The sequence below is a fragment of the Talpa europaea genome, assembly GCF_964194135.1.
Source record: "Talpa europaea genome assembly, chromosome: 10".
Lineage (NCBI taxonomy): Eukaryota > Metazoa > Chordata > Mammalia > Eulipotyphla > Talpidae > Talpa > Talpa europaea.
In genome coordinates this window covers 93969069-93984158 of record NC_140077.1, presented here as the reverse complement: position 1 = coordinate 93984158, position 15090 = coordinate 93969069, and the positions used below count along the sequence as shown (strand labels likewise).

Genomic DNA, 15090 nt, shown 5'->3' with positions numbered 1-15090 from the left:
ATGGCGCAACCCACGGCCTCGGCCCAGAAGCTGGTGCGGCCGATCCGCGCCGTGTGCCGCATCCTGCAGATCCCGGAGTCCGACCCCTCCAACCTGCGGCCCTAGAGCGCCCCCGCCGCCCCGGGGGAAAGAGCGCGCCAGCGCGCTGAGCAGAGAGATCGGGAGAGCGAGCCGTCGCCCGCCGGCCGGGAGGCCCCGGAGCCGGCCCATGGGGAGCAGGCGCCCGGCGCTGGCCACGACGACCGCCGCCGCCCGCACCGCGCCCGGCCCGTAAGCCCAGGTAAGCGCCGAGAGGGGGCGCCCGGGCCGCGCCTTCTGGGGACTCCAGGAGGGGGTCCTTTCCGAGCCCAGCGCGGCGCGGCGCTGCGGGGAAGGCGGGAGCTCTCCGGGCTGGTCCGGGCTGCCTCGCGCATCTTTAAGTTAGGATGCGCCATGGGTGGGACCCCGTCGGGAGCGGTGACCCCAGAAACCCCAAGCGCTCTTTGTCTTGGCTCCCTCAATTCCCTTCTGGGGCTTCACCCAGCAGCCCCGGGAGCTGCGCAGGGAGAGGCATTGGGCTGCGAGAGCGCTGCGGCGCTCGGTGCCACCTGTCATCCTGGTCCTTTGCACGCACGTTCAATTTTCCCTCCTTTGCCTCTCTGCGGCCCAGCCCGCTTTCCCCGCCTCCTTCCCTCCCCCTAGTCAGGCTGCAGTTACCAGCGTCTGCCGATGGCTCTGGCACCACTGCTGGCTGGACTGGGACAACTTGACCCATCCCAGCTGAGGCCTCTTAACCCCCTCTCCTGAGCTGGCTCACTTCCTCCCTGGGGGCATTGGTGGAGATCCCAGTGCCCCCCCCCCCACGGCGGGAGTGATGGGGCTCTGTCTCAGGAGCCAAGAAACTGTAGAGCCCTGGAAGGTGGCAACTATGGGCTGACCAGGTGTGGAGAGACATAGCAGCCAGCAGTGCTGGCTGGCACCTCTCCCCGGTGACTCCAGCCTGCCCCGCCTGTTCTTCCCACCCCTGCGAGCCTGGGTGGGGCAGAGGGGTGGGGTGGGCAAGCAGTACCCCCAGAACTACAGGCTGCAGGGTGGGGAGAGGCCTCCAAGTCTGCCAGTTTTCAACCCCATTTTTGTACAAGGGGACGCTGAGGCCTGGAGGAGTGGCATACTTGCCCGAGGTCAGACAGTGGGCGACTGGGTCAGGGCCAGGATCCAGCTTTATCTGCCAGTGTGGTGCCTTCCTTCCAACAAGCTCGCCTTTTAGGTTCTACCCCTGTGCTTCAGCATGGCTCTGCTAGGCCAGGGGATGGCATCCTGGACATGGCAGCCTCTGCTGAGGGATGCTGGCCTAGGTGGGCTGTCAAGTCCCAGACATCTGGGGGAAGGGGTGACCTCCTACTCTGGAGCAGGTCATATGGGCCACTCGTGGGCAGGCAACAGAAAGCCCAGCTGTGGGTGGGCCCTTGCACTACTGGTTTGAGTCGGCTTGGTGCTGCCAGGGCGGTGCCCACTCTGTACCGGGCAGTAGGGTGCTTGAGCACATGCCTAGGAAACTCATGCCATGGTGGTTATGCCCCAGGGACCCACTCGGGGAGAGCCCCATGAGGGCAGGAGAGTGATGGAGAGTACGCCCAGCTTCCTGAAGGACACCCCAATCTGGGAGAAGACAGCCTCTGAGAATGGCATCGTGGGACAGGGGCGGGAGATCCCGCTTGAAGATGGCCTACACCGTGGGGCGCTATGTCTGGGAGAGCCTGCACCTTTCTGGAGGGGTGTCCTGAGCACCCCAGACTCCTGGCTTCCTTCTGGCTTTCCCCAGAGCCCCAAGGACGTCCTCCCACTGGTAGAGGGTGAAGGACCCCGGAATGGAGAGAGAAAGGCCGGCTGGCTGGGCGGCAAGGAGGGGCTGCGTTGGAAGGAGGCAATGCTTACACATCCACTAGCGTTCTGCGGGTCAGCGTGCCCACCTCGCTATGGTCCTCTGATTCCTGAGCACAGTGGTGGCCATACTAAGAGTGACCCTGTGGCCTTCCGGCCCTTGCACTGCCCTTTCCTTCTGGAGACCAAGATCCTGGAACGAGCTCCTTTCTGGGTGCCCACCTGCTTGCCACCCTACCTAGTGTCCAGCCTGCCCCCAGAGCGTCCATGTGACTGGCCCTTGGCCCCACACCCCTGGGTGTACTCAGGGGGGCAGCCCAAAATGCCCTCGGCCTTCACCTTAGGCAACAAGGTGAGTGTTGGGAGCAGAGAGCATACCTGGGGCCCAGACCACACAGAGTAGCTCAGCGATCCCAGCAGCCCTGCCAGGGCCACAGCACTCAGCCTTCCATTCTGCTGTAAAGAGAAGGCGGCCCACAGCAGAGGCCTGTCAGTTGAAAGTCACCCTAAGCAGCTCCTCTTCAGGGCAACTTTGTCTCCCCAGCCTCTGCCTCTGGGCCATTCCAGCAAGTGACTCACCCTGTGTCCACTCAGAACAAGAACCTGAAACTGGGATGTTGGATGTGTGGTCTTGTCCCCTGGGAGGGCAGACCAGGCCTTCTGTCCAGGAGTGGGAGGGATGTGCAGGCACCCTCTGCCCTATGTTCAGGGTGACTTTCCCATAGGGAACCCCCATACCCAGGGATGAGATGTCAAATATTTTAAAACCAGTATGGCTCAGTGCATCAGGTGGTCTAACTAGGTCCTGGAGGTCTTTCAGCTGTGCCAGGCATTAACTATTTAGCCACTGGAGTACGGGGAGGTTTGAGTACTCCTGGGAAAGGAAGGCTCTGGGAGGCGCTTAGCAGAGCAGTGCTTATTAACCACTACGTGGTCAGGATTTTCACAGCCTTTAAGGCCACAGGGGCACACACCTGCATGTTTTGAGCTCTGGGAGCCAAAGCTAGCACTAGCCTAATCCTTTCTTCTCTCTTTAGGGCTTTTACCACAAGGATCCGAGCATTCTCAGGTTGGCAAAGGAGCCTTTGGCAACTGCGGAACCTGGGTTGTTGGGCTTAGCCCCCAATGGGCATCTCCAGAGAACTGGGGGCATAGAACGCCCTTCACTACACCAGAGGGATGGAGAGACAGGAGTTGGCAGGCATGCAAATCTTTGCCCACTTCTCCTGGGGCACCCAGACACTGTTCCTCGGGCCCCCTGGACCACTTGTCCCCCAGGCCTAGTTCATACTCTTGGCAACTTCTGGGCTGTACCAGGGAGTGGAAGCCTCGGGTACCAACTGGGGCCATCAGCCACACCACGATGTCCCTCTCCTGGGCCTCCTGTCACCCAGGTGGGTTGCTGTTCCTCCCACCCACCTGCTAGGGATGAAGGTCTGAGTTCTTGTGGAAAGTGCCAGGAGGATGTGGACGTGGGCACCAGTGGACCCAGTGACTCCAGTGAGGAAGTGAACAAGGCCGCTGCCCCTAGAGCCTGCCCTCCCAGCCATCACACCAAACTGAAGAAGACATGGCTCACTCGACACTCAGAGCAGTTTGGGTGCCCAGGCGGCTGCGCTGGAGATGAGAGCACGGCAGCCCCGCTTCGGGCTCTGAAGAGGGCAAGCAGCCCTGAGGTCCAGGGGGCAGTGGGCGGCCCAGCCTCCAAGCGCCCACCTGACCCTTTCCCAGGCCATGCGGGGCAGGAGGCCAGAGGTTGGCAGGAGGTGCCGGATTCGTCCTTTGGGAACAAGGTGGAGGCAGAACAGCATGCAGATCACAGAGGTAAGGGAGCCGGGGGAGGCCACGGTGGGGGGGGGCTGTTTGGGAGGGGTAACCAGGCCTGGAACTTTGAGGGAGGCAGGGGCTGTAGGTCCTTTATAAGCGCGTCACACCAGTTGTCAGATTTTCCTCCTGGCTGTGATGGCTCTCTGGGAGCTGCTCAGCACCTGCAGGCCAGAGCCTTCCAGCAAGTGGCTTCTACTTCCAAATGCCTCCTCCAAGCCGTGGTGTGTTGGTGACGGTGTGATGACGTGGCTGGGAGTACGGACTCTGGAGTCTCAGAGTGCCCACTCCTCACTGCTGATTGGTAGCTGCGTGACCTTGGGCTGATTACTTCATCTCTCTGGAGCTCAGTTTCTTCATCTATGAGATGGGAATAAAGATGGCACCTATCTCATAGAGACGGCTGCAAAGATTAAATGACATAATTCACAGCAAGGGCCTTGAAGAATTCCTGGCTCTTAGTAAGCACTCAACAAATGTTTGCCTTTGTGATTATTTGTGCCACAAATCCCCGTCTGGGGCATTGCCTCTCCTGAAGGACCCCTTGTCCTGCCTCAGGAACAAACAACCGCTCTCTTGTTCTGCGAGCTCATGGAAACTCAGTTTGGACTCTGCCAGCTCTAGGGCTTTGGGCATATCCCGGACCCCTCTGTCACACTGTGTCCTTCGTGTAGGGTTCTGGCACTGCTGACCCTAGTCTCGGATCTTTGGATCACTTCAGTTTCTTGGCCTCCTGGACGGCTGGGCCTGGATCTGGACTCTCCACAGCCTTGCTTAAGTACTTCTGCACCTGGCGCGGTCTGTGACCCTCTCCCAGGCCTCTGTCTGCCTGGGGAGCTGTTGGCCTCCCTGCCTTCTTGGGTTACGGCACCTGTGGCCTGTGTTGAAACTCGCCGGCCTCTCACCTTCTGGCGCCCTCCGTCCATGCTAGGAATGTCTCCGCGCACTGTCAGGCAGCCAGTTGTATCACTAATCCCACAGCAGTGCTATCCACCATTTATACTGACTGCATCCTGCACTTGTCAGGAAAATCACTCCAGCTGTCCCCACCTTAGGCCCACATAGCAGAACTCTCCTCTCGGCCCATCAGTCCGTGTTAGGGTATTCTCAGGCTTCCTGTTCAGTCTTTTTTGTGAAGTTTCTGGCTGTCTGGTCTGCTCTTGCTCTTCTGAATCAAGTCTCAGAGACCTGGGCCTAGGGGCTGGGCTGGCCTGGCTGTGCGTGTGGATGGGCTGGGTGCTCAGGCAGGACCTGGGGTTCACATAAGTCCAGGAAACCCAGACTCTTGACCAGCTGCATTGTCCCTTCAGGGCCCCGAGATGGCAGGGCCGGTCTCAAGGACCCGGGACTTCAGGATACACCTTGCTTGACATCTCTGGCGGGCATCACCACATGCCAAAGCTGTGGCCAGGCAGCTGGGGAGGCGGGAGAGCTGGCATGCCACTCCCAACAAGTGCCGAGGTGAGCCCTTACCCCTGGATGCCCTAGCTGCCTCCCACTTGTGACTCCCCGCTCAACTTCCTCTGTCCTGTGTCCAGACTGCCTCTGGGAGGAGAGCAGCAGCAGGAGGAAGACCCGGCAGTCACCTCTGAAGAGGCCCAACTCAGCAAGAGCCTCGCCAAGCACCTGCTAAGTGGTTTAGGGGATCGACTGTGCCGTCTGCTGCGGAGGGAGCGAGAGGCTCTGGCCTGGGCCCAGCGGGAAGGTGAGCAGGCCCCACAGGGCAGGCGGGGCCCCAGGGGGCCTGGCCCTGTGGTTGCTGGGCTTTCACAGAATCAACTTTCACTTCTACCGGCACTGCTGTCCCTCTGCTAACTCAGGAGCATGCCTGTTCCAAGGCTTTGACCATTTTCCTGGCTTAAGCTCTTAGTCAACACGTGCTCTGAAGTTTCTGGCTGGGGTTGGAAGATGCTGGGAAGGTGTAAAACCCAGCCCAGCCCAACACCTAAGAGCTTTGTTGGGAAAACAAGACTGAGAGAGCCAAGTGTTGGGAAGAGCCCTCACAGTGCGGGAGCTCCCTGCCTGGAGGAAGAGTAAGAAAAGCTTCCTGGGGGTGAGGCTCACGGCCACCCAGGAGGCTGGTGGCATTAGGACGGGCGCTAGAGACCCAGGTGCACCAGGCATCTGGGTTCTTCTCCTTGGATTCCTTTTCCAGCACCACGAGGGTGGTCTTGGAAAACACATACCTGCAACCCTGTCTCCCTGATAGGGGCCCACTGGTGGCTTCATCTTGTCCCAGGTGGGAAGTCCAGTGCCCCTCCCTGGGCATCAGAACTCTCCTGCCACCCTGCCACTCCCTCCGCCTGCATTCCCAGCAAGTTGCCTGCCTGTCCCTGGCTGGCTCACCGGAGCTTGTCCGTCCCCTCAGGCCTTGGCACTCTGTCCCTTCTGTCTGGAATGCCCTCTCCTCCCTCCCTTTCTACCTGGTGAATGGAAACTTACTCATCACTTGGGACCCATCTTTGAAACTGCCCCTGCCCTTCCCACCCATATCCTTTCGTGCTGGTTCACACTGCAGAGCTTCCTGTGGCCCTGATCACAGCCGTGTTCATGGCTCCACCTCCCCCCTTACAGCCAAGCGCTGGGAGGGCCGGGGCTAAGTCCTGACCAGCTTCGAATCCCCGGCACCCAGCCTGGACAGGCCAAGGTGTTGGTTGAACTGGGTGTTCTCTATCTAGCAGGGGGGCTCAGGCTGAGCTCTGGGTCAGAAAGGAGTAGGCTCTGACATATCCTCTGTGCTACTGAAGACACGCCACCTGGGGAGGGTGTGGAGGGAGGTGGGTGAAGAAATGTGTTGGAAAAGATGTGAATTAGTGATTCAGGGCTGACGGGAAATCCCCGGGCAGGACTGAGTCCATGAGACTGTCCCTGGAGGCTTCGCTGCAGACAATAGAGTGGGCAAGTCAGTGGGTGCTCATAAGGGGTCTTGCTCCCTGGCCCACGACCCCTCAGTGAAAACTGCTCCTGTTTCTCTCCATCCCTGCCTAGAAGCCTCCCACATGAGGTCTCAAAAAGGGCCCATGGCTTGAGCCCCCTCTGACCTTTGTTTCTCCCATGGTCAGCAGGCCAGGGGCCAGCCAGGACAGAGGACAATCCAGACATTCCACACTACTGCAGCCGCTGCCACCATGGACTCTTCAACACCCACTGGAGATGCCCTCGCTGTGCCCACCGGCTCTGCGTGGCCTGTGGTCGAATGCTGGGCGCTGGGAGGGCCAGGGACAGAACAGGTAAGAAGGGAGCTGGGGCTGAGGGTGAGGGGCCAGGAGTGGGGGTCTCAGAAAGGCTGCTGAAAGGATTGAGGTCATTTCTTGGTTGTCTCTCCCCAAGAAAGTCTCCCCACTCCCCAGCCCCAGCCACTGTTGCTCAATGCTTCGAGCAGACCTTCCACTCTCCCCAGCTCAGAGGGCCACGCCTGTGCCCTTCCCACTCCTAAAGGAAGCCAAATGCTGCTCTTTGTCTCCCACTTTGCTCAACTTGCACCTTTTTAAACCTGACAGCACCGTGCGGTGGGTGTTGTTGACTCCACTTTCCAGATAAGAAAAACTAAGGTTAAGTGACTAGTCCAATGTCACACAGCTAATAAGCCTTGGATTTAGATTTCGATCATCTGACTCCAAATCCTGTTCTTTTTATGGTTCTTAGCTCTCTCTCCCTTGGCTCACCTCTGTCATCTGAGGACTGAAATTTCCCAGTGTTCCAATAGTTTGGCCAAAACAATTCCAGGGTCAGGAACACCCTGAAACACGTTATTCCACATGACTACCTTGGAGTCTTGAAATGCACATTGGCGTATTAAAGACTCTGTGTTCTGCAAGCCAAGAATCCTATGTCAGTATTTATCCAAGTTTCCCAGAAAGCCTGTGTTATAGGGGTCCCCAGACTTAGATCAAGTCCTTGCCCTTCCCTGACCTTATCCTGTGCTACCTTGATCCCTCAGCCTGCCACTCCTCCCTTCCTGCCTCACAGGCCCTCAGGAGCAGTCCACTGACGAGTGCACCCAGGAGGCTGGGCACAGTGTTTGCTCCCTGATGCTCACCCAGTTCATCTCCAGCCAGGGTGAGCCATCCTGGGGAGGCAGAGTGTGCAGAGGGCAAGGCCTGGGGAGACTGGCTTCCTGACTGGTGTCCCTCAGCCCAATCCCATGCCCTCCTGGTTGGCGAGGCCCAGCTGTGCAGGGCAGCCTCCTGTCTGCACTCACCACCACATTCCATCTCCCCTCCCTGCTCACAGCTTTGGCAGAACTGAGCACTGCAATGCACCAGGTCTGGGTGAAGTTTGACATCCGGGGACACTGCCCCTGCCAAGCTGATGTCCGGGCGTGGGCCCCTGGGGATGGGGGCCAGCAGGTGAGAAGCAAGGCACGGAACAGGTGCAGAGCACGGGGATGGGGCACGTGCCTGCAGATCACTGACCTTTGCAGGGTTTGGCCCTTCTCTTCTGATGGGGATGAAGGGGACATGGAAGCTGAGTGCCATCAGGCTTCTTCCCACCTTCCCCTGCGAACAAGCACTGGCCTCTGCCTCGCCTCCCCCCACCCTGTGGAAGCCCTCTCTCCCCACCTGCCCTCTCCCTACCTGCCCTGAGCTCTTGCCCACTTTGTTAGGAACTGCCCACATCACGCAGACCTGCCTGTCCCTGGCGGGGGATCCTGCACTGGAGTGCTGGCCGCTCCTCGTCCTCCTGCACCCGGCATATGGTGCACGCTCACTGTGCATGCCACAGAGTTTTTAATGAAGGTCATACTTTTATGATAAAAGTCACTCTTTCAAGAACTAGTTCATTGAGTGCATTTTGTGGGTCATACAATATGCCCATGGTGGAGAATTTGGAAAACACAGACAACAGTGACCTATAATGCCACCATTATCATCCTGACATATTTCTCACCGGCCACCTGCCTACATATTTATTCTAGTCCATCACAGCAAACTTCAGAGACAAACTGTACTGTCTGGAGAATTCCACGGACAACTTTTCTCCACCTAACGCTATACATTTTGCTCCTTATAAACACGATTTTAGGATGCACAAGAGACCTTTGTTAAACACTTGTGGGGTGAATTGGAGTGTATCGTATTTGCCACTTTTAAAGTTCTGGTTGGATTGGGGGTGGGGTTGGATTTCACAGAAAGAGCCAACAGAAAAAACATCCCCAATTCCACAACCTTCCTTCCATGGGGACACCAACAGGACCAAGGACACCAAAGAGGGTGAGTGGTTCCCCTGCTGTTCTGGGAGCAAGGGGGAAGTGGGGCGGGAGAGGATGGGCCAGGGTTGGAGGCAGGAGGGGAACCGAGAGATTAGAGTTGCTTTAGCCACTCCCCACCCTTGTAATCTTCATCATTCTTCTCAAGTTATTCCAGAGAAAAGAAATCTAAATAAAATCTAGAACAAGCCCCTCTGAACCCCTCCTTTGGGAAAATTGGTGGGAGGTGAGTGATCACAGCAGAGCTGAAGAGGAGACAGCAGAAGTGGGAAAAGCAGAGTGGGTAAGGGAGCCTCAAGATGAAGGGGGCTCCCTGCACCTTCTTCCCTCCCAACAGAGGCCCCAGACTCCACAGAGACCCCAGCAGAAGACCGTGCCAGCCGAGGGCCCTTGCCTTGCCCCTCTCTCTGTGAACTGCTGGCCTCTACCGCTGTCAAACTCTGCTTGGGGCACGAGCGGATACACATGGCCTTTGCCCCTGTCACCCCGGCCCTGCCCAGCGTGAGTGAGGGTGGTGAGGGAGGGTTGGGGTCCTGGGGACAGAGGCTGGGGCCAGCCCTCTCTGTGGAGCAGGGTGGGTCCTGAACCCCCGGCCCCTCTATGCCTCCCTCCTGGCAGGACGACCGTATCACCAACATCCTGGACAGTATCATCGCGCAGGTAGTAGAACGAAAGATCCAGGAGAAAGCCCTGGGGCCGGGCCTCCGGGCTGCACCTGGCCTGCGGAAGGGCCTGGGTCTGCCCCTCTCCCCTGTGCGGACCCGGTTGCCTCCCCCTGGGGCTTTGCTGTGGCTGCAGGAGCCCAGGCCCCGGCGTGGCTTCCACCTCTTCCAGGAACACTGGAGGCAGGGCCAGGTGAGCCTCCCAGTTCTCACAGTCTTGACCAACCCTCAGGCCCTCGGCCCTTAGACCCAAACAGATGTCCTTTTGCTGTCTTGGTGCCCCCTACAACGTGTCCTTCCTTTCCCCACTACAGCCTGTGTTGGTGTCAGGGATTCAGAGGACATTAAAAGGCAACCTGTGGGGGACAGAAGCCCTTGGGGTCCTTGGAGGTCAGGTGCAGGTGTTGACCCCCCTCGGGCCTCCACAGCCCACAAGCCTCGGCAGTGAAACCTTCTGGGAGGGATTCTCTCGGCCAGAAAGTGAGTGTGCCTGACGCGGGGAGGAGGGAGCTGGGAGGCTGAGGTGGGTGGCAGTGGAATCCAGAGCGACCCCTGACCCCCGGGGGCAGCTGGAAGCAGAGCTGGAACAGAACCCAGACCTGTGGCTATAGCCAGGGCGGGGACCTCTGTCCAGTGCTCTTTCTGCGTCTCTCCCTAGCTCGCCCCAAGTCCGAAGAAGGCTCTGTCCTCCTGCTGCACAGAGATCTGGGGGAAGAGGACTCCAGCAGGTGGGTGGGGTACAGCCTCCCAGCTACCTCCTGGCCCCTTTCCAGCTTTCTCTGTCCTTGTTCACCACCCCTCCCCAACAGCCCCCCCTCCCCGACCGTGACCGTCAGGGCTCTGTGCTGGTCTCTGGACATCAGTACTGGGAGGCTGAGCCTGCTGGATGTGGCCCTCCCCCACCAGGGTGGAGAATCTGGCTGCCAGCCTGCCGCTCCCGGAGTACTGTGCCCGCCAAGGGAAACTCAACCTGGCTTCCTACCTCCCACCGGGCCCTGTCCTGCGTCCACTGGAGCCCCAGCTGTGGGCAGCCTACGGTGAGTGCCCACTCCAACTCCTTCCTGGGACTGGAAATGTCCGGTCCCTCCCCCCACTCCTGCCATCTCTGGGCACGTTTGTCTGTGCCGAGGTCCTGGGGCTCATTCCCAAGAGTCCCTTCTCTACCTCCATGCAGGTGTGAACCCACACCGTGGGCACCAGGGCATCAAGAACCTCTGTGTGGAGGTGACTGACCTGGTTAGCATCCTGGTATGTGCTGAAGCGCCTCTGCCTGCCTGGCACCGGGCACAGAAAGGTGGGTCCTTGGTTGGAGGCTGGGGTGGGGACCAGCTGCAGATGTGAGGGGGTGTCTCTGCCCCCACTCCTAAGCCGGCTTTCTTCCTCAGACTTCCTCTCCGGCCTAGATGGGGAGGGGCTCTGGTCTCCAGGCAGCCAGGTCAGCACCGTGTGGCACGTGTTCAGGGCACAGGACGCCCAGCGCATCCGCCGCTTTCTCCAGATGGTGAGGAGGGGTCTGGAGCCCTCCCCCGCCCCTGCACAGCCCTCACACTCACTTCCTGAAACGCTCTCCCTGTCTGTGTGTGCACCCCTTGGAGTAGATTCACTCCGGGCCCCGCTATCCCCTCCCCGGGGCCCACGCAGAGCAGACTGGGAAGTCAGAAAGAGCAGCAGGGTTGAGGTTGGACCTGTGGAAAGGAAAGCCAGGGCTGAGGAGGCATTGTGCTCGGGCCTCAGGTGCATTCTCTCAGCTAATTATCACGGCTACCCCGGAAGGCAGGTTCTGCTGTTTCCCATTTTGCAGATGGGAAAATTGAAGCTGAGTGGTAGAGCTGGGCTTTGAGTTTACCTGTTCCCACCCCAGGGCACTATGCTGTTCTTCCCCTGGGTCAGGCAGCCTCCCCTCAGAAGCATGGGGGGATGGAGGGCTCAGGGAGGCTGGCACAAAGCCAAATGGAAGCCTTACTGCTCCCGTTCCCACATGAGGGACCGAGGGAGATTGAGGAGGAGACTGGACCAGGATGAGGGGCAGGGGAAGAAGAGGGGGTAGGCAGGGGGCAGGAAGCTCCAGGGGAGGGGCAGGCTTGAGGCCAGTTAAGGTTATGCAGTTCCAGTGCTTCCGAAGTCCAGCTGAGCCCCGATGGTCCCAGAGAAAAACTGCCCACCAGCGCCATCCCTGCTAAGACACGGACAGGGTGTTGGTCGATACGGTGGTCCCACAAGCAGGTGCATCCTCACACACACACAGATGTGCAGATGCACACGCAGAGCACGCAGAGGAGAGCAGCCAGAGCAAACTTTCATACACAGATGGCCTCGTCTAGGCTGGGTGGGGCAGGCTGTGGGCAGGCCCGTGTGGCCAAACCGATGATTCATGCGGAAGGCTGAGGGGCATATTTTCATGGGTGGCCTGGGACACTCTGCTCCAGCTCCAGGATGACTGAACTTCTGAGGGCAAAGAAATCTTGCCCCCCCCCCCCCTGCCTGGGGCAGCCCACCCCGGCTTACTGGCCTCCTCCTCTCACCAAGCCCAGTCTTGGGGCCCTGAGCCCAAAGCCCAGAGCTAATGGCTGAGGTCCTAGCAGGAGTGGATTTCACTGGTGGCCAGTTGGATCACGATGCAGGCACTCACCTCTGCAGGTGCTCCCAGGGTACCTCCTCTGGTCCTCACACGTCCCTGTATGGCTGAGGAGCTCCCCGCTCTAGCTGGGCTGTGCAGGTTCCTGGGGCTGGGCCTGCCTCAGAGGCCTGGACCTGGACAGACAAGGCCTGTTCGTCCCCTGAGAACGGAGCTTCTGGGTGGCCGTGTCTTTTCCAGATCTGAGAGCTTAGAATTTGGGTTGTCCCGCAGTGACATTCATCTACCTGCTTACCTGTAATTTAGCTCACAGTTCAGCGTGTTCACAGGACTTCAGGTTAAGAACTTCTGGCATAGGTGGTTTTTGAGTTGGGGTGATGAGGGCATCTTCCTGGGTTTTAGAAAGAGGAAACAGGAGGCCAGAGGCACAGAGGCTATTCAAGACATCTAGCCCCAGGAAAGTGGGATTTAGAACCCCCCACCAACCCCAGTCTCCCTGTCCTTAATCCTTTCCTCTAAGCTCCTTCCAGCCAAACCTCTGTTCTGCCCAGCTGAGCTGCCCGGCCCCTCAAACCTGGCTCCTTCCTCTTCTAACCCTGGGCCGCCTCACACCTGCCCTGAGACTCCACCGCTGGAGGACTTCTTATGCCCCCGGCCTGTGAGAAGTTCATGCCCTCCCGCCTGTCCCCCGCCCTTGCCCACCTCATTCTCCCTTCTCTTTTTTGAGGTGTGCCCGGCTGGGGCTGGCAACCTGGAGCCTGGTGCCCCGGGAAGCTGCTACCTGGATGCAGGGCTGAGGCGGCGCCTGCGTGAGGAGTGGGGCGTGAGCTGCTGGACCCTGCTGCAGGCCCCCGGAGAGGCTGTGCTGGTGCCTGCGGGGGCTCCCCACCAGGTGCTTCCCCAGCGGGCCAGGGCCCTGCAGGGAGCTTGGAATATCAGATGCGTCAAGAACAACCGGCACAGTGATTCTGCTCCCCATTAGGGCCTGCCCCTCTCCAGACCTCAGAGGTGGCGGGCAGAAAGCCATGCCCCCACCATAGGGGGGAGGAAACCCAGCAGCTGAGCGCGCTGGAGTCATCCAGCCAAATTGGGACCCGCCCCAGATGTGGAGTCTAGTCCTGGCCTCCTCAGGATCAGACCCAGAGGGGCTCTGCCCTGTCCCCTGGCCTGGTTTTGGCCATGTCCTTTGGGTGACTGGCGCTGGACCCAGGGTTCCTGCTGCCTGAGAGCCGGGTGGGAGTGCATATGGAGAGCAGACCTCAGGGATGGAGGGCAGGGGAAGATGTACGACTTTCAGCCTCTGTTGACCCCCCTGCCTACCTCCTCCTGGCGCAGGTGCAGGGCCTGGTAAGCACAGTGAGTGTCACTCAGCACTTCCTGTCCCCTGAGACCTCTGCCCTCTCCGCTCAGCTCTGCCACCAGGGACCCAATTTGCCTCCTGATCACCGCCTGCTCTATGCCCAGGTGAGTGTGGCACTGGCCAGAGGCAGAGTGCTGACCAAGTGCCCCCACGGCACCTCTGGGGGGGCATGGCAGATCCAGTTCTCTGCCAAGTAGGCAGCCACCTGAGCCCAGAAAGATGTCCTTGGCCGGTAAGGCTGAGGAGTGTGACTGAAAATTCCCCTCTTCTTTCTCCTAGATGGACTGGGCCGTGTTCCAAGCAGTGAAGGTGGCTGTGGGAACACTACAGGAGGCCAAATAGGGGGTCTCAGGTCTGTGGGCTAGAGGCGGGGGGCAGGTAGACCAGGAACTCAGCCCAGTACAGCTTCAGCAGAGAATGCCTCTGGGTTTGGAAACTTCCAGTCATTCCCACAAGCACCACTCTGGGCACAAGCAGGGCACTCCATTCCCCTGCCCTGACCTGGACCCTAAAACCAAGTGCCACTGAAGCTCACACCTGCCCTTCACAGGCTGACACCTGCTCTGCCTACACCCCTCTCTGTGGCACCAGGCCCACATTGGGGGTGGTTGATTCCCACCCCTGCCCCTTACAACCTAGGAGACAAAGAGCCCTTCCTTGGGAACGTGGGAATCATTCTGCAACAACTTTTTCTGCTGTCCCCTCAGGCTGTCCCCCTGTACCCCAGCTCCGCTTACACCACCTGCATCCTCACAGGGCTCCCGGGAGACCCCACACACCGCAGGGTGCTGGATAAGAGGCCAAGAAAATCCTGCCCTTTGACCAGAGAACTGTGCAGTGAGGGGAGGGGGTGTCAGGAGACTCCCCAGGTCTGGCCTGACTTGGGGATGACACGGGCAATTCCAGCTATCCCTGCTCCTCCCGTCCTGCGCCTCCCTCCTTCGTGATTTCCATTAAAGTCTGTTGTTTTGTGAATGCTGCCAGTGTGGTTGGCCCTGCTCCCGCAGGCCACGGGGACTGGGAGGGGGAGAGATGTGGGAGTGGAGTGGGTGGGGGGTTTGGGCCAGGATGTCAGGGACCTCAAATACTCTGGCCTGATCTTCTTCTGGGGGCCTGGGCCTCTGCCTCCCACTGCAAGGCTGCCTCTGAAGATGGTCCTGACAGCAATAGCTGGCAAGACAGACCTGGACAGCAGCATTGGAGGTCGCCCTGTGCGGTACCAGCTACGAGACCTGGAGGCCCCAACCCTCCAGCCAATCCTCCAGGCTACCCTATCTCTCCCGTCTGACCCGACCTGGAGCTGAGTGTGGACCCTTGTCCAGTTGGCTGCCCTTGGTGCCCTTGGCCAGCCCCAACTCACCTCCCCAGTCTGAGCTTGCTGCCTGAGACAACAGACGACCCTCCCGTCCCCCAGGGCCCTTCTGGTGTGGGTCCCCCGCCCTTGTACATCTCAGCCCTGACTCTTGTTATACCTAACTGTTCCTGCGGTGGTTCAGGGAATTTTTTTTAATGAAATAAAATTTTTTTATTATAATGTAATATACTTTCAGAACTTTAGAAAGAAAAAGTCACCTGGAAGCTCACCTCCATGCAGCCCCGA

The 15090-nt window shown here is 59.3% G+C and overlaps 2 protein-coding genes across 3 annotated transcripts; both read left to right on the top strand.

The window, feature by feature from the left end:
* HRURF (HR upstream open reading frame) lies at window positions 1–105 on the top strand (the record flags this gene model as incomplete). Its single annotated transcript, XM_084245147.1, has 1 exon — window positions 1–105. One exon carries the CDS (start codon window positions 1–3, stop codon window positions 103–105), a length of 105 nt encoding a protein of 34 aa, XP_084101273.1.
* A 1495-nt stretch (window positions 106–1600) lies between these two features.
* Window positions 1601–13832, top strand: HR (HR lysine demethylase and nuclear receptor corepressor; the record flags this gene model as incomplete). Of its 2 annotated transcripts, XM_084245049.1 has the most annotated exons (18): window positions 1601–2212; window positions 2898–3684; window positions 4995–5145; window positions 5223–5389; window positions 6750–6914; window positions 7654–7743; window positions 7918–8033; window positions 8816–8897; window positions 9231–9394; window positions 9512–9748; window positions 9870–10035; window positions 10214–10283; window positions 10462–10592; window positions 10730–10849; window positions 10941–11056; window positions 12858–13022; window positions 13466–13594; window positions 13770–13832. In XM_084245049.1, the coding sequence occupies 18 exons, from the start codon at window positions 1601–1603 to the stop codon at window positions 13830–13832; spliced, it is 3531 nt and encodes a 1176-aa protein (XP_084101175.1). The 2 variants fall into 2 exon arrangements, with proteins under 2 accessions (XP_084101175.1, XP_084101176.1); XM_084245050.1 differs by lacking the exon at window positions 12858–13022.
* Between the last annotated feature and the right edge of the window lie 1258 nt (window positions 13833–15090).